The sequence below is a fragment of the Nematolebias whitei genome, chromosome 13 (assembly GCF_014905685.2).
Source record: "Nematolebias whitei isolate Nwh7 chromosome 13, NemWhi1, whole genome shotgun sequence".
Taxonomy (NCBI): domain Eukaryota; kingdom Metazoa; phylum Chordata; class Actinopteri; order Cyprinodontiformes; family Rivulidae; genus Nematolebias; species Nematolebias whitei.
In genome coordinates this window covers 23,406,182-23,433,543 of record NC_056510.1, presented here as the reverse complement: position 1 = coordinate 23,433,543, position 27,362 = coordinate 23,406,182, and the positions used below count along the sequence as shown (strand labels likewise).

The window sequence follows — 27,362 nt, the reverse complement described above, 5'->3', positions numbered from 1 at the left end:
GTCAGGCAGCATCCTCCCTCCCTCCCTCTCTCTCCCTCTCCCCCCCCATTCTCGTGTGTCTCTCCCACTCCTCGCCGCTGTCTCTGCCGCTCCTGGTTCTCAGCGAGCGGTGAAAACTCGGGCGAGCAGCCCCGCAGACAAGAGTCGGGCTCGGTCCAACTTTTTTTTTTAATTTTAATTAAAATTTTTTTTTATTATTATTATTATTATTTACCGCCAGTTGTGACGGTGGCACAAAAACGAAATAAGCCGACAGTGAGTCATACTGCGCGGTCGGAACTTGAAATATGACGATTAGCAAAATGGGAGGAAAGTGTTCGCTCGCTTGCTGAAGTTGGAGGTTCTCCTTGTGGAAGAGGAAGAGAGGTGGCGGCGGACACCACGAGTTCACTCTCACAATAACAACAAAACAAAAAAAAGGTAAGCTTTAAACGTAGGCTGCCACGGTGTATATTTATATATACATATATGCCCTGTTTCCCGCACTGCTCGGTCTGTTTGGGTTTTATGTGAAGGAGATAATGACTTTCAGAGATGGATGGATTATGGCGTTTAGCAGAAGGTTGCCGGCTCGTAGCTTTAATCACCCACTGACTCCACACGTGTGTTAGTCTTTTTTAAATGCACTCCCTGCTATTGCTACTTTTCTCCCACGTTTAATTCATATATTGTATTTAATCAGGAACACTTTACTGTATACACTTTAAAAGATGGGAGGTTGTTCCTTTTTTTGTTCTTTTTTTTTTTTTTTTGGTTGAACAAGTAGTTTTTGTCAATTAATGCTCTACATATCAACAAAAACCACCCTCCCAACGCATGGAGCTCCAGTCACAGTCCACATGTTTAAGCTTGTGTGTGGATGATGCATTTATATTGGGATTATTTTGGCTTGCTGAGTTAGAAAAGAGCATGTGTGGGGGAGGGGAAAGACTTTCAACTGTACATGAAACTGCTACCAGTTTCAAGGGACAATAATGTTTCTGTATAACTGCAATGTTGAGCTGTAGGTGTCATTGCAGTGCAGCAGAAACTAAATATTACACCCGCCTTATTATTTAAGCTTTAACTGGAAAAAAAAAAATGGGTTAATGGATGCTGTATTCTCATCCATAAATGTAAATGTCTGTCTTGGCCTTAGTCAGTGTTTATGAAGACATCAGTACTGTCTTAAACTAATTTTCCATTTCTCGATCCCACAGTATAAATGCCAATGTAATACTCTTATTTGCCTTTTTACTCGGTAATTGTTTCAAGAGGTTTTACTTGATTTCAAGTATCTTATTTGTACTGGTTAATTGGCATTGGGGTAAATTGTTAAACTGTAGCATCTCATGCTTTATTTTGGCTTTTTCCAAAATAAATGTTGCATGTAATCGTCGATGGAAAGGCATTTTCAGTTTAAGTTTATATGAAGACTCACGTGACTGATCAGCTGTGTGTGTTGGTGGAAAATGAACAGGACTATTTATTTACACTTTAAAGAATACCAGTGTCCCTAGTTTAAACATTACTTCATCCACTCTGTAGCTAAGAATAATAAGAGTGTCGTAAGGACTTTTCTCTAACCTATGGTAGTGTCTCACTCAGTTGTGGCTAATTGATGATGCAAAAGTGTAGGAAAATAGGCACATTTATTGAAGTGTCACTGAATTTTGGATGTTAACGACCTATAAGCGGTGTGGCCGTGTTTTCAGCAACTAGTCCTTTTAAAATCATGACCTATTTTGTGTGCATGGGTTGCAAAACCGTGTTTTTGGCTGTGCACATTATTTTGTCGCCTACCTTTTTATCAACGTGCTTACCTCAGCTTGCTTTGTACCCACCTTGGCCTCCAGCCCATGTTTCTGATTTAATCTAATCTTTAGAATGCAAAGTAGACTGTTCTGGACCAGTTTTTCACCTAGCATGTACAATTTGTGAGAGTTTTAGACCTGTAGTCTCTGTTTTCAGTCAAAACAGCTTTGTACAGTAGTCACAATTCATCTCTACTGCGCTATAGATGAGTTTAAAACACCCATGGCAAAAATCTAGACAAGCTTGAGTCATGGGCAACAACTCTGCAGTTATTTTAAAGTTGTTGTTTTTTTTCTCAAAATACTTTTGAACATGTTCAAAATGCGCACAAGGCTGGAGCCTTATTTATTTGAACGAGGAACGTTTTGACATGTTGCAGACTACTTTGCAAATGCTGTTTGCTAACTAGTTGCCAACAGTCATAGCCCAGTAAGTTACAATAGTCCCTCGATTATCGTGAGGATTACATTCCACCCACCACCATGATAGGTGAAAAACTGCAAAGTAGGAATGCTATATTTATTTTAGTATTTATATTTTAAGGCTTTATAAACCCTTCTCACATTCTTGCAATGTTCTAAACTCTTAAACCTACATCAATGTTTCCCCTACCATTATAAAAGTGGGGCGCCCCGCTATGTTAACAGAACCGACCGCCCCGCCTACCGAACTGCGCACCCCCCCACCTGTTGGTACCACTGGCGTAACACAATACATACAGGCTCGCTAGCTAAAAAGCTAAAGACAGTGCTCATGATGCCTCTTCCCTCATGCTGAATACCCCCCCCCCCCCCCCCCCGCTCTCGAAAACTGCCAGTACAAACAGTCCACCCCCCAACTCGAAAATTGCAAAAATTGCAAACGGCGCGCAGCTCAGCTGTGTCTCTCTCTCCCCACGCTCCAGAAATGCCAGTACAAATAGTGCACAGCTCATATGTGTCTCCCCCCCCCCCCTCCCTGGTTGAAACAAAACGTGGGATGAAGTAAGCTCCCCGCCATGGCAACTTATCTAGGGGAAATACTGTACGTAATTTTAACAACATACATATATGTACTGTACAGTACTGCAAAATTTTACTCACCAGCTCTGCAGAACAGCAGCTCAGTTCCGGTTGGGCTTGGTTCCGGTTCTGCCGACCTTCCGCCCCAGCCAGGTTGATGTGTGCGTGGATAATTGAACTTCAGGACTTTCCTGCCAGTACTTTGAGCTTAATAGATAACATAGATTTGCGTTGCAAAACTTTCCCTACATTTCGGCAGAAAGCAGCGGCTGGAAGCACAGTTGGCTTGTGGGCAGTGTAGTTGTTTTTTGACTGGCGTTACAGTGTAGGCTTATTGAAAGAAAACTACAAAATGGCGGCGCAAAGTATTTTTTCTGTTAACTTATTATTCCGTACCAATCATGTGAGTAATATTAAAATTGACAATCGTTGGAAAAAGAGCGAGTTTGTGAAAGTTGAACCGTGAAGTAGCGAGGGACTACTGTACTTTTTCCTAAAACTATCAATTGCTAATAAACATTTTGCCTTGTTCCTTTTATTTCATTGTTACTTTTGACATGTCAAACACAGCAGTAAACAGCCTTTATGGCTACTTTCTTTGTACTAGTTGATCAGTGTATAGTTTCACGCTCTTTGTTTACTTATTTTAGGTTTTAGGAGCAATTTCATTTCACATTGGTCATTTTGTAAAACTTACTCAGGATTGTCATTGGCTATCTTGGTGGTAGTTTTTTTTTTTTTTATCAGAGTTTTTCTAACAGTACTCTGAATAATCTCTGATTTGGAGCTAGAACCAACAATATGAGTGCCGTTGTTTTTTGTTGGCGACTTTTTGTTTGGTAAAGTTCAAGAAAAGTAGCACAGCTTACACTCAACTGTGATTTAGTTTCTTTACGCTCGAGGCTTCTGAATTATGTTCATTGCCTCCTTGAATGGGAGCAGAAGAAATTTGTGTCTGAGATGACCTAGATGTCCGTCTAAGTGTCATGTTTCAATCGCTGTCAGCCAGAGCTGATAAATGTGTTTGCTACTGCAGTCATTTGACCCCGGTCTTATGAATATAGTCCTACTGAACACAAAAGACCAGTGTCAGTGGTTTCTTTATTTTTTTATTTTTTGGTGTTCAACTTCAGTTGAGCATGCATCAGGAAACCAGTTATTATTAGCTGTTTATACAGTTTCTCTTAAGATGTTGTGTAAATGGTGCCTTTTTCTACTAAATAGTGTTTGTGTGGTGTTAGTCATGTTTTATAACAGGTTTAACACAAAGCATACCGCCTTTAGTGTGAGTTCTGTGTGTGATCAGGTTTGAAAAGAAACCTCATCACCCACAATGAATAATAAAAAGACCATTTGTTTTTATTACACCTTGTCCCCTTTGTTTCGCCCTTGTTTTGATTTTCTGTAAGTCATTCAAATCTATCGAGTGTGAGGCAACAGAGCAGAGCCTTCGGAGAGATTGTGTTTAAAGCTTAAAGGCATCCTGTGCTCAAAAGTAGGGCAAGGAAGTCCCCGAGAAAGCTTTTGTCTGTCTTGTGGTGCAACAATTCTCTGTTTGGAGCTAACCAAATATTTCTGTAGCAGTATTTATTTATGATGGGCTGTGGGGGGAGGTGAGCCATTCTCTCCTACCCCATAGAGGCGTGCAGTGTTCACGGGCTACCAGCCAACTGGCACACGGGTGCTTACTCTGAAAATACGCCCATACAAGTAGTGGCTTGGTCACAGTTATGCAGTTGCTTATGCTTTAGGTTTAACTCAGAAATATTTTGAGATTGTGTGAAGTTTTGTGTGTAGTTTGACTGTTTATTTAAATTAAAACAAATGCACAAGCCTTTATTAAATATGTGTTTGACTGTTTCTTTGTTCAGTATGATTTGAGCTCTGTGCTCCGTTCTTTTTCGTAATTGTTCCATTTTAAGACTTCACATTTCTGTAATCTGTTCATGTCTGTGTGTGGTTATTATGCTCTGCCAGTAAACCGTTTTCTTTTCCACCCAAGGTCAGTCACTTAATACAAGCATGTTGTCTGCTGTATGTAACGTAGCACAAATCTATGTTGCGTTCGTTAACTGCATCTACCAGGAGATTTGAAATCAGTTTTTATGAAGCAAACAGGGTGTATGGATGGGAACAGTAATGCTGCTGGTGGATGACTCTTCAGGAAGTTGTGCAAGAACATGCTTGCCTTAGTGAAAAATAGCTTAAACTTTGTATTCGCATTGTCCTAATTTTTTTCATGTCATTTTGATTGAGCCAATTTTGCATACCTTGTACTTTTGAAGTGAAAATGAGTAGTATGTATTCATGGTCCGATTGTACTATTTTTGTAGTATAATTTAGAGCACATATGTTCACGTGTTTTAACTTTGAGTGACAGTGTAGTCAGTATACATCATAATAAATACAGCATGATTTTGTTGTGTATAGCAAGGATGAATGGAGCAATAAAAAGCTTAAGATTGATTCAGATAGTAGAAATTGGTGGGAAATGATGGGACTACCCATAATATCAGATTGGACAGTCTGAGATTGCTATAAGATGAATAATGTAATGATTCTAGAAGGAAATAAAGGGACCTCTATATATCATATAGGTATATTTTGAAATTGCATACTTCAAGGTAAATGCTTCACAAATCCTTAACACACACATAGATACAGATGCATACATACATATACATATCTCTATCTCTATATTATTATTATTATTATTATTATTATTATTATTATTATTATTGTTATTGTTATTATTATTATTGTTATTATTATTATTAATAATACTTTTTTTTCTTTCCTCAGCTGGTTCAGAAAGATGTGAAAGGATAAAAATGGGAATTGAAAAACTGTGGCAGATTCCAAATGTTTTAACTTCTTTTATTAATGGCAATGGCCGTGCTGCTTGAAATAATCTGTCCTTTTTAACAGTATTGTAGTATATGTAATATTTATTCATTTCATCTACACTTCTATTAAACTACAAATTGGTGCATATGTTATGTAATGTACTAAAATTCAGGCTGTACAGAACAAAAGGTAGTTTGTTGTTAACTCCAAGTAAGCCTTCCACCTTTTAGTTGGAGTGCAGAGTCACTGTAACCTTTGGGTCTCTTATTCGTGTTCATGTGGCATTGCCTTAATAGATCATAGCTGTCAAATTTGCAAATTACAGCTGAACTTGTTGCCTTTGAGCTGGGGTATTTTTCTGTTGTATTTATATTTTTTAAGCAAGTGCTGTTGAAATGCTATGGTCACTATCCTTTTAACATTTTTCTTTTTACATTGAAGTGTAGTGTTTTAGAGCAATTATAAACACATCCATTTTAATATGGGGTTGGTGTTGAACCTGTTTGGTGACATGGGTAGAAAATATTTAATTGCTTTGCTACTAGTTGTGGGTATTGTAAACTGATGCTACCATTCATGGGCTAGTTGTTACTGAAGTGCTGAAAGCTCCAGGACAAACGGAGCTGCTAAAGTAATATGGCACTATAGAAATAAATAAATTAAATGAAATGAAAATTTATTCTGAAGGTCTAATGATAAAAACAATGACTGTGAACTTATTAAACTTGCAGCACACTGGTTGAGCATTTATATGAACAGAAAATATGTGCAAAGAAAGCAACGTAGTTGGTGCAAATCTGAGGTTGGTTTATGAAAAAACACAGTAACAACAGTGTCGGGAGCATCTGAGGTACGAGAAGTTTGAAATGAAAGCTAGCATGCGCTTCAGGAAAACGATAACAACTAGGACTTTTTTTTTTTTTCCTTTCCCACTTTGTAGACCACCTAAAGTACAGTGCTTATTTTTAACTACACGTGTTCACAACTACACAATTCTTACAGATTTTTTTTTTTTTTTTGACAAAACAAACACAAAAAGTCATTAGTTTACGGTTACAAATACTGTCAAGCTTACAAAAGGTCACACTTTAACAGTGGTAGCTTGTATATATTTAAGAATGGCTCATTGAAAATCCATCTCCCATGGCTATTTTTCAAGATTTGAGGCTTATTTTTATCACCTATGACAACCTGACAAAATCTCAAAAGATTTTCATGCTGTACCTTGGACTACTTAGTTCACCTTGACACAAAATGGTATCCAAACCCAGTAACTGTCAAAATGGCTGAAGTGAAAGGAACATTTGCTTTAATGGTTTTACAATTGCCTGTTGTCTTCCTTGATGTTCACTCAGTTTCAGTCAAAATGGAGGAATGAACTTTGTTTTACTCAGATTTTATTTTTTAGCCTTTTTACATATTTACATGGCATACCGGTAATGTTTATTAATGCTTAAAATAAGAGTACAGTATTGAATAGAGAAATGGGAGGACTTGCAGTGCTGGTATTGACAAATTCTCCAGTGGCAGTGCCTTCATGTTTATTTTACATGTGCTGTGAATATAACCCTAACCATTTGATGTCATTTTATAAAAAGTGGGAAACTTAGTGATAAACTACATTACCATATGTACAAACTGGTATTTTATTTATGTGCAGTACCGTGAGGTGATGCGGTTTAAAACATGGTTAATGTAGAAATGCTGTGCGAGTTGTCCTTCATTTTGCAGATCCGAGTAGCTACAGCATTATTTATTCCTCATTTAACACATTGGGTAAAGCAATGTAGTTTTCTACCACTCCCACACCATAGTATTATGTAAATCTTAAATAAAATATTTTGTGGTGATATCAATGCGTGTCCTCAGTAGGTTGTTCTAACCAGTTCAGATCTTGGCTCTTAAGTGTCTTTGTTTGAATTAAATTAACCAATGAAATGATCAATGAGCAGGACAAATGTAGCAGCCTTTCCTCCCTTCACCCAGTCAAGCAGTATTTTTTCCTGATATACGATGCCAGACTTGATACTGCTTTAAGAAATAATTTGCATTTTATTCTTGGCGTCTACATTTGTTGCTTGGAGTGTTTCTCTGATAGTCAGTGAAACATTTCTATTTTCTCTCATGGATTGTTACTTGTCTGGAAGCAAAATGCCCATCATTAAAGAGGAAGTGAAACTCTCATGTTTCCAATTGCATTGTTTGTATTTTGAAGCCATTGTAGATGTTGAGGCAGACGAACGACTTAGTTTCCCTATCATTAGTGATCAATAATACATTTATTACATACACATCTTTAATGTAGCAGAACAAACATTTTTCAATTATCATCTTTTATGTTCCATTGAATAATTGTATTTTCAATGGGAAAAGGTGATTTTGGTGTTATGGGATTATCCAAAATGGTTTACATTTTATTAATCCAGATTATTAAATACATAATTGTAAAATGTTTATAAATGTGCAGTCTTTCTAATTGAAAGAAGGTTAAATGCAGTGTACATTATACAAACACATTTACTGTGATGGGGAAATCTTTGGTGTCTAGTATTGGTGTCACACGGTACAAATGCCGGCTAAAGAAATGGCCGAGGAATGACGCAGAATCTAGATCAGTGTTTCGGTGCACTCATCTCGCTTGTTTGTTTGACCCTCATGTCAGATGGAGGGAAAGCGCCAGGAGAGTGCAGGGTATTTAAGGTGGCATGAGCAGCTGTTGATGGAAAAGCAAGATCTTCTGGTCACCATGGCAACAGTTGTATCACCCACACTGCTGTGTCTGTGTTTAGACTTATTTGTGCAAGCCTCATCTCATTAGAAAAGATGCTTGGCTGAGGAACACTTAGTTCTTTCTTGCTGTTGAGTAAAGGCAGAAATGTACAAAAAAAGATGATGCATTATGTATTAATTTTCAGTTTTACTAGTAACCGGAGTGTGCATGAAAACAAGGCACAAAAATATTTAGAATTTAATTGAGACAGCAAACAAAGTTTCAAATTGTCTCTTGTGCTCTTTTTGTAAAAGCTGGAGTTAAAACTGAAGCTAAAATGACAGTCACAGGTTTTTCCACTATTTTACATAATATAGAAATCTTAAGGTATTTGTGCTACGCTTAGATTAAAATGTCATGTGCGTATAAACCAGATGGAAATTCAAGGTTTGACAAAGATTTGGATATGATTCCCTATTAAACTGTAAAATGCAGTTCTATTTAGCTTGTCAACATTCAGACATGTTCCCTGCTGCATGCAGTGCTTGTGTGTAATATATGTAGGCATGTTATTTTTGAGTATAATGGCTCTTAATTCAATTCAATTCAGTTTATTTAAATAGCTCCACGTCACAACAGAAGTCGTCTCAGGGCACTGAACAGAAACGTTCATGTATAAAAATAAAAAGTTAATAATATTTATCTAAGGAGCAGACTGCTTTGAATTTAACTCCATCACTGAAGTCTCATCTTGAGCAAGCATGAAGGCGACGGTGGAAAGGAAAAACTCCCTCATGAGGAAGAAGCATTTAGCAGAACCAGGCTCAGGACAAGCGACCATCTGCTTCGACCAGCTGGGTTTGAGAGGAACAGGAAGGAGGAACAGATACACAATGGCAGGTCGAGAATCACATGTTAAGGTAGAAATAGTATCAAATGAAAATTATTCAATTGTAACAATTAATTTAAGGAAATAAGGTTAATTTGTCCTCCAGTAGTCTAAGCTTATGACAGCATAACAAGCCAACCTTAATTATAGGATGTATCAAAAAGGAAAGCCCAGTCTTAAAACTGGACAATGTGTCAGCCTCACGGACAGAAACTGGAAGTTGGTACCACAAGAGAGGAGCCTGATAACTGAAAGCTCTTCTCCCATTCTGCTTCTGGAAACTCTAGGAACCACAAGGAAACCTGCAGTCTGAGAGTGAAGTGCTCTTGTTAGGAAAATATGGAGCAATAAGATCTCTAAGATGGAGCTAGGTTGTTGAGAGCTTTGTAGGTTAGAAGTAAGGTTTTGAATTAAATTCTGAATTTGACAATTATAAGAATTTTATTTAAATATGAAGGTTTTCTGTATCTGTATTTAAGTCTACATATCTTCAAACCAACATTTGTAGTTAAGAGAAAATAAAACCACGCAGCAGTGTAGTTAAGTTACTTCACATACAGGCTCAAAGGCCAACCAGGGCACAGTGAATAATGTATGTTTGCAAGACCACAAAACAGTTAATGAATTTGTACTCTGTTCCATGGAATGCTAATGTAGCCTCAACTTTTTAACTCAATTGTGTCACGTTTTTATGATTAATTTTTTTAAATGCAATTTCAGACTTTTAGTAACATGTATATCACATGTAACAGGCATATACATTAAATTGTACGTTCACTTTAATAAGTATCAAGCCTTTGAGTTTCCCTGTCAGAACAGGAAGTGATTAAGGCTACTTTGGTTTCTACCTTGCAGCAACAAATGGCAACTGGGAGTTGTCACTTTTATTTGATGTCAAAGAGTTCAACGTGAGGCTGGGTGTTAGTTTCTGGTGCTTCCAGTTTAACACATGGCTTTGTCATCTTTGAACCCTGTCATTATTCCCATGCTTTTCCGAGGGAGGAAATTAACCTGGGAACTCCTACTCAAGAGTTACACACGCAAAGATGACATTAACTGCGTAAATGAGTTTATTCTCTAAGAGGGAGTGTTGCGACTAGCCTGCCCTGCAACATTATATTATTAGCCTTACAAATGCAGAAAGGAGAGTTGTGTTCCCATGTTTGCCAGTGGAAGACTGAACAAAAAACAAATCTAAATCTCTTGTGGAGGGTGTATTTTTGGCGAGGCAGAGCAGAGGTTTGATGTTTCAATGTCATGTTTGCATACGATCTGTTTCTCTGAAGACAGTTTAGAGCCAGTTTAGGCACCTCGATGCTCCTCAAACATATTTGTGATAAATGTACACCTTTTCTCACCACATTTGCATTTTTAGCATACGAGTTGTGTATGGCACGCTGAATGCCGCATTTAACCTGAACCGACTAAAATTACCCTCTTGTGTAGTGTTATGCAGCTTGTGTTTGTTTCAGTGCACAGTTGGTGAGAAAACCCAGTAAAATGAAAAGGTCTTATTTTATATACAGTTCTATATTTTTTTGATCTGCTGAACAACTTGGTGTGTGTGCCCTGTATGTCATAGTTAACCTACAGTTGCTAGGTTTTCATTCCAGTGGATTACTTTAACAGGTAATTTTAAGGTTTGAGTTTATACTGTGAAGAGATATTAATCTGTGGGTGGAGTCGTTTATCAGAATAGAACCCTGCAGACGTCTGTATCTCCTTGTGCACAGCTTGCCACCTCTGGTAAACATAAGTGTTGTCACCCAAAGGAACGTGGGAGAAGTGTTTCCCTTCAGCGAATAAAGGCTACCCCCCCCCCCCCCCACACACACACACACACACACACACGTCGCTGACCTACATTGGCCGTCACTTACTGACCCGCTGAAAAAGACGGGAGGACAATACACAAATGGTTGTTGTGATTACCTGTGTTGGAAATCGTTATTCATCACCCAGCTCTATTCTACCATCCCCCTCTGGTTCCCCTCCCCCACACATTTTCACATCCCCCTCCCCCTCAAGACTGCAGCCCAACCAGAGGCTTCAAAGGCGGGTTTTACTCAGCAGAGCAGTTCAAGAGAAAATGGCTGCTGTTTCCAGGTCTTGTTTGCACATCTGTCAGGAGGTGACTGTTCAGGAGAAAATGGGGTCTATGGTATGCTGTTTTTTTACATCATTGTATTCAAAACTGCATGTGTAGGAGACGGATGCCTTCTTGGTTGTCTTTGCTGTACTATTTTGGCATCTAAGCTTTTATTTTTGGAAAGATTTTATGTACAGATTTGATTATTTGCCTGACTGCTTAGTTTGCTGTGAAAGTGGTTATTGTGCGACTCCTTTAAATGTTAAAATTGAGTGAAAATAGCTTTGGGATGTTTCATTTTTTTTTACGACAAATACATCAGCAATATGTTTGACTAGTTAAACCAGGTTAGTTTTACAAATCTCACCCCACCCTCGCCCTCATTAACCTAAAAAAAAGCCCTAAAGATGACTAGATGATGTCTAAACTGGTTTACTTTTCTTTCTGAAAATTTACTATTTACCTTTAAACCAGGACGTTTCCACTCAGCTTGCATAAATGACCACATTGTATGCTCTAATTCACTCAGTGGTTAGTTCTTTGTAAATATTTAAAGATTTTTATGCACCTAACTATTTTATTCCATTTCTTTAGGCATGTTAAGCTCATCCACACCCACTACCTGCAGCTGCATTGCCCCACAACAAACCCATAAAAGTAGTTTTTGAAATAATGACTGTATTCAGGGTGACTCACCTGTCCCATTTTTATGAGCTCACACCGTGACTTTTATATCACACTTTGCTTTTTCTTAAATTACTTTTTGTTTACAAGTTCTCTTGGATCCCACACATTCATAAAAATATTTCTGATTGGGTTTGAGATTGATATCTGCTTCAAATGTTACAAGCCTGATGTTCTATTTCAGTGTGAGGTAAGACGAACTGTGAATATCCTTTGTGCTTCAGATTAAATGAAACCTTTAAAATAGGTGTACATTTGGAATATCTAAGTTAGTGTAGAATAAACCGTGCAATCAAAGTAGTTTGTTATATGCTACTGTTTTTGTTTTTTTTTGTCCTCATTTTTTTATGTTGACATATTTTTCCACTGTTATGCAATTTGTTGAGCCATAATGCCTGTTACCATTCTACTAAAATAGTAGGATTTTTAAAAGTTTATTTTCCAGTTTTGGAGCCTGATTAAACGCTTTCTCAAAAATAGCCTGTTTATTTGCAGTGCACTGAGGACTGTGTCATTTCCAGAGTAATCTCCAATAACTACGACAACACGCAGGGGAATGCATTTGTAACTTAAGAAAATGTGATGGGGTAATCCTGTATTCTGCTGCGTGGATGACTTTCTGAAATAATTAGAATAGTTAATGTTTAGGCAGTGGTGGTTGGTAATTTTGGACTGACTGTCAGCTAGCCCAGTCCAAAATGGGAGCTCTCGGTTGTCTCGCGGGCATATATCTTATGTTTTTGAGTTATGCTTGTGAGTTTCATTATTTTTGTAAGACTTTTTAAGCAGAATAAATGTCTTTGCAAAGAAAACTGAACTGTGCCTGCTCCTGCAGCCTTGATTTCAGCAGCCTCCCAATATGTACAGACAGTTTCCAAAAAAATTGAAAATCATGGAAAAGTTGTTTAACTTCCATAATTCCATTCAGAAAGTTAATATTTAATAGATGATAGATTCAGGTCCCACAATTTAAACGGTTTCAGGTATTTATTTGTTTATTTTTACATAAGTTGGGCTTCCAGCTCATGAAACCCATGAAAACAGGATTTCAAAAAATTTATTAAAATTAGAATATACTGTGGAGAAATTGTTGGGCATGAATGTTTTCAACTGAGTGTGACACACTTGTCATCTACTAAACTCAAAGCACCTGCACAGGTTTCCCCAGGTGTCATTAAATTGCTTCAGTTTGGTTCAGTTGTCTGTTTGGTTCAACATGGGGAAGACTGCAGACACAACTGGCCAGAAGACCATCATTGATACCCTCCATAGGATGGGTAAGCCACAAAAGTTCATAGCTAAAGAGGCTGGCTGTTCAGAGTGCTATGTCCAAGCATATCAATGGGAAGTCTAGTGGAAGGGCAAAATGTGGCGGGAGACGATGCACCAGCAAAAGAGATGACTGTGGGCTTCAGTGGATTATCAGAGAAGATTCCAGAATCTGGCAGAGATCCAGAAAGAGTGGAATGAGGCAGGAGTCCCAGCTTCAAAAACCACCACGTTCAGATGCATCCGGGAGATGGGCTACAACTGTTGGGTTCCTCTTTTCCAATGGAAGTTCATTCGAAAATCAAGGTCCAAGGGTTTGGAGGAAGAAGGGTGAGGAACAGAACCCATACTGCTTGAGGTCCAGTGTGAAATATCCACATTCAGTCATGATTTGGGGTGCAATGTCCGGTGCAGGTGTTGGTAAACTGCTTTCTTAAATCCAAGGTCACTACAACAGTTTACCAGAATGTTTTAGAGGACTTCATGATTCCCTCTGCTGAGGATCTGTATGGAGATGCAGATTTCATCTTCCAGCAGGACCTGGCCCCTGCCCATGCTGCCAGAAGCACCAAAACCTGGTTTGATGTCCATGCCACAGTGCTTGACTGGCCAGCCCACTCACCGGACCTAAACCCCATTGAGAATCTATGAGGTATTCTCAAGAGGAACATGAGAGTCACCAGACCCAACAACAAATAAGAGCTGACAGCAAGCATCAAGGAAATCTGGGCTTCCATAACTCCCAGTCAATGCTACAGGCTGATTGCCTCAATGCCACGTCACATCGAGGCAGTGATTAAAACAAAGGGATTCTCAACAAAGTATTGAAGATTGACATATCATATTGAAAGTACCATATTTTGATTGATTTGTTTGATCCTAATTCCTTTCTTCTTCTTTTTTCTGCAAAAACTGGGTAGTGTGGGCTGATGGCTTCATGGTATTCAAATTTTTTTTTTAATCCTGTTTTTGTGGTTTTCATGAGCTGGAAGCCCAAATTATGTAAAAATAAACAAATACTTGAAATTGTTTTAAATTGTGGGCCCTGAATCTATCATCTATTAAAGATTAATGTTTTGAATGGAATTATGGAAGTTAAACAACCTTTCTATGTTACTCAATTTTTTTTGGAAAGGATCTGTATATGGGTTTTATGTGGTGACTAATGTTGCTCAGCACCACATACAGTTTCAACATGGCAGGTTCCTAAAAACATTCATTGCATTCAAATGTAAGAGGATGGCAGTTTTATTTTTATGTTTAAAAACTTAGCAGTCTTCCAAAATGCTTACACACATTACACACATACAAGTAGACTGATTACTTGTTTTTAAAATCAGAGCTGTTTCAACATTGATTATTAATTTTTATTTATTTGCATCCTTCAGGGATCAGAGCTATGGACTGGTCTTGTTTTTCTTCAGATTTCATTAAATAGATTTTGGATGTTATTAAAATGGAAGTTTATTTGGATAGACACAAGGCTGTTGCTTAATTAGGTAATCGGATATGGTCAGATGTTTTTCCAGCTCCTAAAGTTTAGACATGATGTAGTTTTATCTCATGAAACCAGAGACGGCCCGTCTGCTACAGAGTGGGCAACAAGGATGTTCGTAAAGTAAAAACATGGTAAATACATGACAGAAATGTTGCTTTGTGTAATTTATTTGAGCAGCCAGTTCCTGTCAGTTGTAAAGCGTGTTAGATTTGGACATGTTGGTAGGCTGTTGGGGAAACTTTCAAGTCATTGTAAGCTATATTTAACTTGAAGGGATACACAGATTGCTGTCACAGCAAGCAGTGTCATTGTAGTACTGCTGGAAATGGTACAATCCTTTTTTTTTTAACTTTAGAGCCGAGTGCAGCTCACTGGCTCTTGCATGCCTGTTTTTTAAATATGTGGAATGAATTTTTGACATTTATGGCTGAAAGCTTTGTTGAAATATATACTTAAAAACAATTTTGCTGCTCGATGTAGCAGCTTTTCCGTCTGTTTTTCCTCACTTCTTTCTCTAAGCATCTAGCTAATCGCCAGCAGCTTTTATAGAAAATTGCTGTTCCTTTCTGTTAATGTATGTTGTGCTACCGTCCTCCCCCTCTCTCTCTGCAGTTTGCCTCAAAGCACCACAACAATCAAAAGTACAGTGTGTGCTCCAGATTTAGAGACGGATATTTAAACTTGACGCAGCGGCAGAATGCTTAGGTTTTTTTCAGAGAGGCTGTGAGGACAGAGCAGCTCTGTATCTCACAAGGACACAAGTGTGAGAGGATCAATCTGCTACATTTATCTGTGATGGAAAAGAAACGTAGCTATAAATATAGGTAGATGGTATAGCTGACGGTGACAGTGTGGTTTCAACAACCTCATGTAACCTTATGCAATATCATAAAACACAATCGAAAATTTGTATAAATGTTCACTCGACTTTAGAGACATTTTTTATCAAACCCTCCCACCACCAAAAAAAGGATTGATTCAAGTTAGCTGGAGTCAGGATGGGACAAAGACTGATTTTATCACAGAAAGGGCAACATGTAAGAACGAAGAAAGAATGAACACGGGTATAAAACAGTGTTACAGAGGACAGTCCTTTTAACATTTTCACAACAGTTTCACGTTACCTAAAAGCCAGTCTTTGTCCAGATATTTCGTTCAAAGCAAAGCTGTTCTATATACAGCAGCACACAAGCACTAGCCCACACACTGTATTATTCTGCATCTATAAAACTGCTGTCAAGTAGCTGCAGCATACTTTTAAAACATAGATGTGTGTTTGCAAAACGCCAATGTAGAGCAGACAAAGCTTTTTTAAGCTCTTGGAGCTTATTCATTGTGAAGACTGTCACCACGTCGGCTCAGTGTTCCTGCAGTGGAGCTGTGGCTATTGTAAAGTAATTGCCCCAAAAGTGCAATAAACATCCTAATGAGCCCTATATTCCCAGCAGGCATTCTCATCATTGACCTATTAAGTTCCTTTTGTTATTTTTAGCTATTGCCTTTGTTTTCTGTAGTCACCATTAGGAATTTATATTTCTATTGTTCTTCCGAAACGGTATTTGGAATTTTGACAGCGCAGCTCACTGTGCTGTGGTTTAACATGCTACTGTTTTACATTGGTTTCTGTTGGTAACAGTTTATTAGTGTTAAATAAATATAGCACCTTTTTAGTTTTAAAAAGGTAAATGTCTGACATACAAAATTGTGTTGATATAGTTTTGAGTTCAAGATAAGAGCTGTGGTCTAAAAAAGTTAAATCTGGTCCTCTAGACATTCAAAAAAACAAAACAAAGCAAAACAACAAAAAAAAAATGTAGAAACGTTTCGTCTCTCATCCAAGAGACTTCCTCAGTCTGAGGTGCTGTTTTCAGCTCAGTCTCTTAAATAGCACCTTCTCAGAGTGGATCAACCAGTTTTGCTGCTGACAACCAAAACCAGCTGATCATATGCTCAAGAAGGACCATCAGCCTAACAATGGATCATTAGCACACTGATGGCTGTTTACTACTCACAGAGGGCTGAGTGATACTAGCAATCACAGCATTGTAAGAGGGGGACAGTTGAACCCGGAGGCCTCCACCCCTGTTTAATGATGGACGATTTATTTTCACAAAGATGGCCTCCTTTACTCCTCTCTCAAACCAAGGATATCCACATTGCTCTAGAGCCTGTCTTGTGTGGGATTTCTCCTTCAGCCTGGCTCCTGAGCTAGTGGGGACGCTGTCTGCTCTGTGATACAGAGTCCTGATGACTCCTAACTTGTGCTCCAAAGGGTGATGGGAGTCAAACTGCAAATACTGGTCTGTGTGGGTGGGTTTGCGGTACACCTCGGTTTGCAAATGTCCTCTACCAGAGACTGAGACCTCACAGTCCAAGAAAGCCAACCTGCAATTTTTTTCATCTTCTCGTGTGAACTTGATGTATTTATCCACAGAGTTGATGTGGTCAGTAAAATGTTGGACTTCCTGAGATTTAATTTTAACCCAGGTGTCGTCAACATACCTGAACCAATGACTTGGTGGTGTCCCTGAAAAGGACGTCAAGGCTCTCTTTTCTACCTCCTCCATGTACAGGTTGGCAACAATAGGAGAAAATGGAGACCCCATAGCACACCCATGTTTCTGCCTATAATATTGCTCCCCATATGTGAAGTAGGTTGACTGCAGGCACAGTTTCAAGAGTTGACAGTTCTGTGGAAAACGTGGTCCTGCTGCTCAGAGTGGTGGTCATGCATTTCCAAGCACAGAGTAAGAAACATCCCTTTTATCTATTGGTTGGTTTAATTTGACTGATGGGCCAGCTCACCAATTTCAGTTAATTTGCTTCTGCACGACTTGTTGACAGATCGGCTGCACAGTGTAGCCATACTGCGTTATCATTCATCAGCATGCTTGGTGGTCACTCAAGATAAATTCATCTCAATGCACATCAGATTCTGATTTATAAAAGAAGGCGCTTTGCTTTACTTTGTAGAAGTAAAGAATTGTTCCATTCTTCAAATGGCTAATTAGCAAGCAGCACACTTTGTGTCAGACATGTTGGGTTGAATATGCAGAGAAACCACTTGATATTTCCAGGTTTGTGCATGGCTGTGGATTTGTTTTACCCTTAGTTTTGACATGATTCAAATTGCTATAGCAACCCAAACCATGGGGATTAGATATGGCACGGGGCACGCTTTAAGCTCAGTCATCTTGACTTCTTGTGCTGAAAGGCACACGGTTATAAATTTTACATCTGCACTTCTGTAAATAGCCTTGTGGCAAATGTGGCTATTTCAATGTTTGTACAACTTCATTTAATGTAATTTTACCCACCTTAAAAAAAAAAAATTACTGTTAAATTTACCTTGAAATCAATTAAACTATTCAAGCCATCCAGCTAAACAACCTTGCCTTAAGGACATTTTAATACTGTGTTTTTTAATGTTGAAACCTATTCAGTTTTTTTTTTTTTTTTTTTGCTGAGCGTGCAATCACTTTGACTTTGAATCCACTTCTCACTTCCTTGAATAAATCGTAGAACTGTTTCACAGAGACAGTGGATAGCTTCCTGGAACACTCATTGTTGGTCAAAGGAGCTTTGAATACTTGGGAGTTGTGTAATGATGGTAGCATCATAGTCCATCTGATGGAGGTAATATTACTGCTGCCCCGCACTGATGGGACCCGAGCCTCTCTAGGTTGCCTGTTAATTACATTTGCAGTTGTGTGGTATGTAGCTGTTGCTGCTCTGGGAGCAGCGGCCGCCTTGCTTTGATGTGGTCAGCCCTCCGTAGTCCCATATGAAGGTTAATTAACTAAAAAAGAAACATGCTCACTGGTCTAACATGGGGACTGATAACCGAGGATTTGACTTTAATGGAAGCAAAAAGGGATACCATTATATTTTTACCACTTTTAAGCACAACTCTTTTTAGAAATATTTCTGTGATGTTTTTGTTGGGACTTTTGTACCTCAAATAATAATACAGTAGCATTCATCGTGTGTGGTTTGTACAGTCAAGGTTAATTCTAACTGAAAGAAGATATCAAGGTGAAAGAGTGAATAATTTATCATGAGTAATGTGTTCAGCCCCTCTGGCTAAATGCCCACTTGTAATTGGGACAACACCATTCTATTTTGTTCGATCTCGTGTTGCTATGCTACCAAAGCAAATGGTGAGTGGGCCTAGATGGTTTTAGGAATGCAAGTAGGAATGACAGCCTTGCATTCTTAATCCCTGATGCCACCTTTTTTTTTTTTTAATATCTTTTCTACAAAGTACCCGTCCTTTACCTCTCAGTGGGAGGGCATGAAATTATTTTACATAAATGTCTTGTGTTGTTCTCAGGCTTCAGTTTGGACTTTTTGTTTGGTTCTCTCCGTTTCCTTTCCAAATGCCTGATCTATGCATTTATTAGATCCTTCTTATTTTAGAAGAGCCATTTCCTTCTAGGGTTGACTGGTAACCAGAAGCATGCCAGAGTTCACAGGTGCAGCCAAATTATAATGAATGTTCTAATGAATGGGCTAGTTCAGATCGTTTTGAAGTGGAGTTCCATAGAAGAGTTTTGAGCAGTTTTTATCTTACCTGTTGTAGACAGCTGTTAACAAGCTCAGTTTGTAGGAAGTGTGTAATTCTATCCAGATGTTTTAATGGCTAGTTTGAGGGAGGACAAGGCCTGAAGCATGTCATCCTAAAACATCTATTGTAAATGCTAAATGGACTGTAATTATATAGCACCTTTCTATCTAATCAAGATACTCAAAGCACTTTACAACACAATCTGTGCCTCATTCACCTCTACACACATTCATACATCACTCTACTACAGCTCTACAAAGATAATCTGAACAAATCATTCTATAGAGACTAATCAATTCTTTAACACACTCGTACACCGATGGGACACGCATCTGAGGCAATGAGGGGTTCAGTGTCTTGCCCAGGGACACTTCAACATGTGACTACTGGTGGAATCGAACTCTTAACCCTCCCATTGGAGGACGACCTCTCTAAACATTCAGCCACAGCTGCCCCATTGCCACAGTAATATGTACAACCACTACTTCATAAACTTTCCCATCACAGTTAAATTTGCATTACATGGTCATTCCTGCATAAATGTATAACTGAAGTTCTACAGGGGGTGTTTATATTTGTTATTGCAAATCACAGAATATTCAGTCAATAATGAGCTTGTGTGACTGACAGCAGTGTAAATGTTTTCTCAAAGAAGGTTTGAATGAACTGCTAAGAAACTTTTACAGCTGAAGTCTCATTGACTAAATTTAGTAGTAAATTTCCATGTTGGCCATCTCAGCCAACAGCAGCAAGGAAATGTGCATCAGTGGACAAGATGAAAAGTGAGCATGAGCTAACAGCGTCTGGCTGTCCTATTTGTGTTTGTGTACACATGACTGCATCTCTGGGTGCAGTTCAGGACAGATACTGTGAGCAGAATTTGTTCACATTTTAGTTATGTGCCAAACTGCTTGCCTAAACGTTATAAACTTGGCTTCCTCTTTATTTTTCAGTTCATTTCATTGATTTGTTTTTGGTTCTTTCAGGAGTGAGCTCAGCCTTCCATCATACCTCCTCCCTTTCATTGGGCTAAGATGAGTATTACCAGTGACGAAGTGAATTTCTTGGTCTACAGATATCTTCAAGAATCAGGTTTGTATCAAAAATGCCTGGAAAACATACTGGAGGCGTTTATGTGAAGAATAAATGAATCTACTTCGACTAAATTTAAATGTTCAGTGTAGCAATGGACTGCTAGCAATATGTTCTGCCATTATTTTGTTAGAGCATATACTTCAGTTTTTTATATTATGCTTGATTAAACATATTCTTCACTGAAGTATTCAGTAAGGAGGCCTCTCCCTTCATGGAATGTGAACATCTTTGTTTCTGTAGTCATTCCTGAAATCTGGATCCTGATAGTTTGAATCAGGGATTGAAAACCTAGCTGCTGTTTTTTTTTTTTTAACAGTTTATAGAGACTGTGTCTGAAGCCAAGAGGCTGTGTGCAAGCGTTTAGCAGATCTGAGGAGTCAACATTGACGAGAGCATGCCTTCTTACATTTCATAACACTTACAAAACGTTGTGCAAATTGGTGTCTACCTCGATCGGTTGGCTAATAAATTACTTTTCCTTCAATATTTGGGTTTTATTTGTTCACATCTTGTACGTGGTGTGTTTGTTTTCAGGTTTTTCCCACTCAGCATTCACCTTTGGCATCGAGAGCCACATCAGCCAGTCGAACATCAACGGAACGCTAGTGCCCCCTGCCGCCCTGATCTCCATCCTGCAGAAAGGCCTTCAGTATGTGGAGGCAGAAATCAGCATCAATGAGGTGACTCCCACAGATCAGACTTGCAATGCTTTTCACAGTTTTAACCATTAATAAACTTCTTTTGTTTCTGCAAAATAAAAAATGAAAAACTCTGAATGTCCATGAGTAAAATTTAGTAGAAAATAAAATCACTGCTAATAAATCATATTTGCCTCTGACAGGATGGCACAGTCTTTGATGGCCGGCCGATCGAGTCGCTGTCGCTCATTGACGCAGTGATGCCAGATGTGGTGCAGACGCGGCAGCAGGCGTTCCGCGACAAACTGGCCCAGCAACAGGCTGCCTGTACCATCACCGCGTCAACCTCCGGAAACCAATCAAACACATCAAAGAACGGGGAAGCCACTGTTAACGGCGAGGAAAACGGTACACACAGCATGAGTAAGTCGACTTCTAAATCTCCTAGTTTTCTCACGGTGGGAGCCGACCTTGTCTTTGTGAAGTAATTGGACGATCAGATTGTCGATGGGTGAAGGAGAGTATATTTATCCTGTTGTATAAAAGTCTTGGGCATATTTCACATTTTATTAAGAATAGATCCGTTACTCTGACATGGTTCCAAGAGATGGGGTAGAGGTAGGACATCCAACTTGAGACCCTAACTGCTCCCCAGGCACCTTCATAACTACCCACTGCTCCACCTGGTTGTATCTCAGGTGTGATGGGTTAAATGCAGAGAACTAATTTTGCCATTGTATGAGAACATACAATGATGACAACACATAGCACTTATGATTCTCAGTGTTGTGGGTCACTGTGCACAATGTGAATTAAACTGATGCTTACAATTATTAATGAACTGCAGATACATTTTCTGTGTTTCAGTCAGTGTTAAATTAATATCAATAAACTTTTGCCTGATATCTTCTTATTGCATGTCACAGTGAAAGACTGGGATCATGTTATTGCCTTTCTTTTTTTTGTGTCTGTTAGCAAAATATTTAATGAACCTTTTAAATTGTAATGAAACTCAAAATAATCATTTGATGCACATATAATACTAGATGACACAAGATCTTTATTGAAAACTTTGGCATGTCAGATGAAAAAAGTTTTGTAAACTCAATCGTCCAGGTAGATAATAACAAAAATAATTAATGATTTAACCGTGTTTGTTGGCATGTCAGATGGTGAGTGGTTTACATTCCTTTGTTAGTTTCATTATTGATGGTAAATGTAGGTAAAGTCATTTTTCAGTCCATGTAAGCTGATCAGCAAGTGCAGGTGGTTAATTTAGCACAGAGTTCTGTTTTCATTGAGCTTTATCATTTGATTCATTTCATACAAAAATACTCCTAACATGGGCTACTTAGTTCCTCGTTGAGTTTTTGCAATTTAAATGTAGATAAGTTGGGATTTAATATTTCCGTGTGTGTTCCCCCTCTGCAGATAATCACAGCGAGGCCATGGAGGTGGATGTGGATGTTGAAATCCCAGCCAGTAAGGCCACGGTGCTCCGAGGCCACGAGTCCGAAGTGTTCATCTGTGCATGGAACCCTGTCAGTGATCTGCTGGCCTCAGGGTGAGTCCATCTGTGCACAGATAAGTCCTAATTACATCTTGGATGTCAAATGTGTGCACCCTGTTTCCATCCATAAGATATAAAAACCAGAACCTTTTGAACCCTTCCTCGTGTGTTCTGTTCAGCTCGGGTGACTCGACCGCTCGAATTTGGAACCTGAACGAGAACAATAACTCCAACTCCACCCAGCTGGTGCTGCGCCACTGCATCCGAGAAGGTGGCCAGGATGTTCCTAGTAACAAAGACGTCACCTCACTAGACTGGAATGTAGGTTTCAGATGAGCTCTCCTACTCTCCTACCTCTGCCATATGGTAAACAGACAGACACCTTCTGGTTTTTTCCTTCCAACAGAGCGATGGGACTCTCCTGGCAACTGGCTCCTATGATGGATTTGCCAGAATATGGACAAAGGACGGTATGTCCTCCATCACTGTCATACCTTGTTTCCCAGGTTTACTGCATTGTTGTTGTGAATAACTACATTTGTAGGATTCTTTCTCTGAAACAAATTAATAGTTATTCTTATTCATCAGGAAATTTGGCCAGCACCTTGGGGCAGCACAAAGGACCCATATTTGCACTCAAGTGGAACAAGAAGGGGAACTGTATTCTCAGTGCTGGAGTAGATAAAGTGAGATCCTAGTACATGGATTAATGTATTTATTTTTATACTTGTGCAATCTTTTAATTGTTTTAATTAGTGATGCTTTTGTGTTTTATCTTAAACTAAATGTAGATTCTAGTACAAAAATAACATTTTATGTATGAATCACTTAATTATAGAAATCCAGAAAGGGAAAACTTTCAGTATGATCTGTTTGTTTATGAATTTTTTTTAAAAACGTTTCAGTCATGTTTTAAAATGCACCTTGGACTTGGATTTTTTAGACGACAATCATTTGGGATGCACACACAGGTGAAGCCAAACAACAGTTCCCGTTTCACTCAGGTGAGTCCAGTCACATGTTCATAATAAATGATCCCAGAGATGATACAAAATGGGTTAGTCATATTGTGTGACCAACCTTCTAACAAACATGGATTCAATCATTTCACAGCTCCGGCGCTGGATGTGGACTGGCAGAACAACACCACGTTTGCTTCCTGCAGCACAGACATGTGCATCCACGTATGTCACCTGGGCAGCGACCGGCCTCTAAAAACCTTTCAGGGTCACACGGTGAGCAGCTCCTCCTTGTTGCTTCTGACCACATTTCACAAACTCCCCTGACAGTCGCTGTAATGTTATTGTGCTCCACAGAACGAAGTCAACGCCATTAAGTGGGATCCATCGGGTATGCTGCTAGCCTCCTGCTCCGATGACATGACCTTAAAGGTGAGACTGGTTAAAGGCTGCACTGAACAAAGATGAGACGAGGTTTGTGTTCATATTTTGTCGTTGCTTTTTGACAGATTTGGAGTATGAAGCAGGAGTCATGTGTCCATGACCTCCAGGCTCATAACAAAGAAATCTACACGATCAAGTGGAGCCCCACTGGCCCGAGCACAAACAACCCCAATGCCAACATCATGCTCGCCAGGTAGGAGCTCCTTCCTAGTTTACATAAAGCATCGTACAGAGCACCTGATCACAAGTTCATGAACAACTGTTAATGTTTGGCAGTACAGACAGCAGTTTGATGTAGGTTTTTTGGGAGTAGAACATGGATGTTAAAGATGAAACCCCATTCTGACCCAGAATCTCAGTGCAGGTAATGGTCAGTAGTCAACATCCTTCCTGACCCAGGTGTGCATGCATGTGTAAACGTTCCAGTTCACACGTCTCAGGAATTTATGTCTTCAACGATTACCCCACACACCTGCCTATAAACCACAATAACAATAAAGCTGCTACTGCTCACTAGAAACGTCAAATCAAACATGGTAGATCAAAATGTAACATTTTAATGACCTACATAGTTTTTTTTTTTTTTTTAAACATATCTTGATATTTTTCAATTCTTCATTAGCTTCACTACTGTCGTGAGACCGGTTAGTTTTACTTACTGATGTGTTGTCGCAACAGTAATTTTGCTCAGTGCGAGAGGAACCGCAGGTTCAGACATTTGGTGCATGTGCTTGGCTGGGGAGCCAATGGGGCGGAGCTACAATCTGCTGGATTATGACTGAACGCCTCCAAGTCAGAATCCTGCCTAGACACACTAATATCGAAGCGCCGCTGTTCCTCAGCGCCACCGTTGTCCGACGCACACTGCATGTTTCACGAGGGTGCGGTGCTAAATGGCTCGCAGTCGACCTGATTCTGGGTCGGGGTTTGTAAGTAGCAGAGCAGCTCCCTCGCTGCCATCTGTTGAAAGACAACCCTCGATCCAACTTTAGGATTAGGGCGGCTGTGGCTGAGTGGTTAGAGCAGTCGTCCTCCAGTGCAAGAGTTGGGGGTTGGGATCCACCAACAGTCATATACTGAAGTGTCCCTGGGCAAGACACCGAACCCCTCATTGCCTCTGATGTGTGCCCCATCAGTGTATGAATGTGATAAAGCACCTTTTAGTCTATATAGATCTAGTAGAGTGCTGTCTGAATGGGTCAATGAGGCACAGATTGTGTTGTAAAGAGCTTTAGTATCTTGATAAGATAGAAAGGTGATGTATAAGTACAGTCCATTTACCGTTTAAACAGTTGTTCTAGCGCTGCCTATTCATAAATCGTTAAATGCGAGGTGTTAATGGAGAATTTTCCCACTTCCTTGATGAAAAAAGTTCATTATATATTTAGGGTTTAATGTTGAGTTTGATTCATTAACACTAGATGCTTAAAACAGGACTTAATAAAACACATACTGACAGCTGACTGGTCCAAATGTCATTTGGAAGTTTAAAGATTTCATCTTCCCGACTGCTGTAAAAATGTGTAAACTCTATAAATATGTATTAATTATTTGTCATAAAATAAGTAGGTTGATCTTTTTCTCGTGTTTCTCCACACAGTGCATCTTTTGACTCGACGGTGCGACTGTGGGATGTGGAACGAGGTAAATGTATTCATACTCTGACCAAACACCAGGAACCGGTCTACAGCGTGGCCTTCAGCCCCGACGGCAAACACCTCGCCAGCGGCTCCTTCGACAAGTGTGTCCACATTTGGAACACCACAGTAAGACTCCAACTGGGTTTTATTCAAAACCATACAGCAGCCAAAATATTGCCACGGTTACGAAATGTTGATGTAGTTTGTCGCAGCTTATCGTCTTCATTCTGCTGTTTCAGACCGGCTCCTTGGTGCACAGCTACAGGGGAACCGGTGGCATTTTTGAGGTGTGCTGGAACAGCACTGGGGATAAAGTTGGTGCCAGTGCATCAGACGGCTCGGTAACGATTAATTTATATTCTTTCATATGGTGTTTGTTCAAATAACAGTATCTTGATGACCAAAAATGAAATAAGCTGTTAATGATTACTTTCTTTCATTTCAGGTTTGTGTTCTCGATCTCCGAAAATAGCTGTCCCAAGGCTAAGCTAAAGAATCCTGGAAAGTGCAGAAATTGCCTTCTTATATCAACAAACACGCTTCCCTTGTGCTCGATGAGGGCTGTAAAGGTGTACTGAAATGAACTCTTCACAGGAGTTAAACCAGATGACGGCAGCAGCTCGAACACCACCTAAACTCAGTGCACCTTACAGTTTGTTGACGTGTGTTTTATGATAAGCCTGAGAGAAGATGGAAACTGGCATAGAAATCCTTAAAAAAGTGGATTCCACTCCCAAGGCACATCCATGTTTTAAAAGGTTTCCAGTGAAGACGTGCTGTGATCCCTGCAGGCTCCACATCCAGCTGTTATCGGGTTGTATGGGTGGAAACGCAAAGATGAGTCAAAGTTTTATAAAGAAAATAATGAGAGACAGGTGTTTGAGCTGTGAGAGGCAGCAAAATGTGAAGGGAAAGCTGCAGATTTATAATTCCTCTGAGGAAACGCTAGTTCACGTCCACACGATCCAACAAGCAACAGGATGAAAGGAACAGATTCTCAGTACTGAAGCGCTGCCACTTTCCGTTGACCAGGTGCTTAACTTCTCCCCCAGAGGAGTTTGTTTCAAAAGCACCGGCCACCCCCCCCCCCCACACACACACACACACACACACACTCGCACACAAATGAACTTTTAAAAGTCTGATTGAATGTGCCCCTATGAGGTAGATAGCTCATTTTTAAAATCAGGTCAGTAAGAGGAAAGCTCCCTATAACCCCCCCACGACTGCACAGCTCACATAAGATTAACTCGTTTTGTACAAAAGATGTGAAAAGTGTGGTTTACGAAGAGAGTTTTCTCCTTTTTTGGATGTAAATTTTGAGAATGTAAAGAAATGTAAATTAGAATAACACAGACTTATATACTGTGTATATATGTTTATATACAGTACACTTTATGTCTATCTATAGGGGCTCTTTATTGGCTGAGCTATTACATCTTTCTTTTGCTGTCAATGTGTGACAAGAACATTTTTAATTGAGTGCATGTGTCTGGCTTTTTTTATTTTATTTTATTTTTTTTAACAATCTTAAAATCTCAACTCATTGTATTCAGTGCAACCAGCTTCTTTTTTCCTGTTTGATTTGGTTAAAAATGGATGGAGACATGTTTGGAGCAGCTCTGCTGCAATCCACAGAGGAAACACATCTCAGTACCAGCCTTTGGGGGGTGGGGGGACTTGTCAAAATAAGGTCACTCACAGCAGCTTGGTTTGTTGATTCAAGTT

At 39.3% G+C, this 27,362-nt stretch overlaps 1 protein-coding gene across 1 annotated transcript; it reads left to right on the top strand.

The window, feature by feature from the left end:
• The first annotated feature begins 48 nt into the window (after positions 1-48).
• tbl1x (transducin beta like 1 X-linked) lies at positions 49-26,719 on the top strand. Its single transcript, XM_037687010.1, has 15 exons — positions 49-420; positions 20,335-20,440; positions 20,978-21,123; positions 21,285-21,504; positions 22,513-22,645; positions 22,771-22,912; positions 22,998-23,061; positions 23,180-23,277; positions 23,535-23,595; positions 23,705-23,826; positions 23,908-23,982; positions 24,060-24,187; positions 25,595-25,760; positions 25,874-25,975; positions 26,080-26,719. The coding sequence occupies exons 2-15, from the start codon at positions 20,383-20,385 to the stop codon at positions 26,104-26,106; spliced, it is 1,542 nt and encodes a 513-aa protein (XP_037542938.1). The 5' UTR covers positions 49-420; positions 20,335-20,382; the 3' UTR covers positions 26,107-26,719.
• Positions 26,720-27,362: the final 643 nt, after the last annotated feature.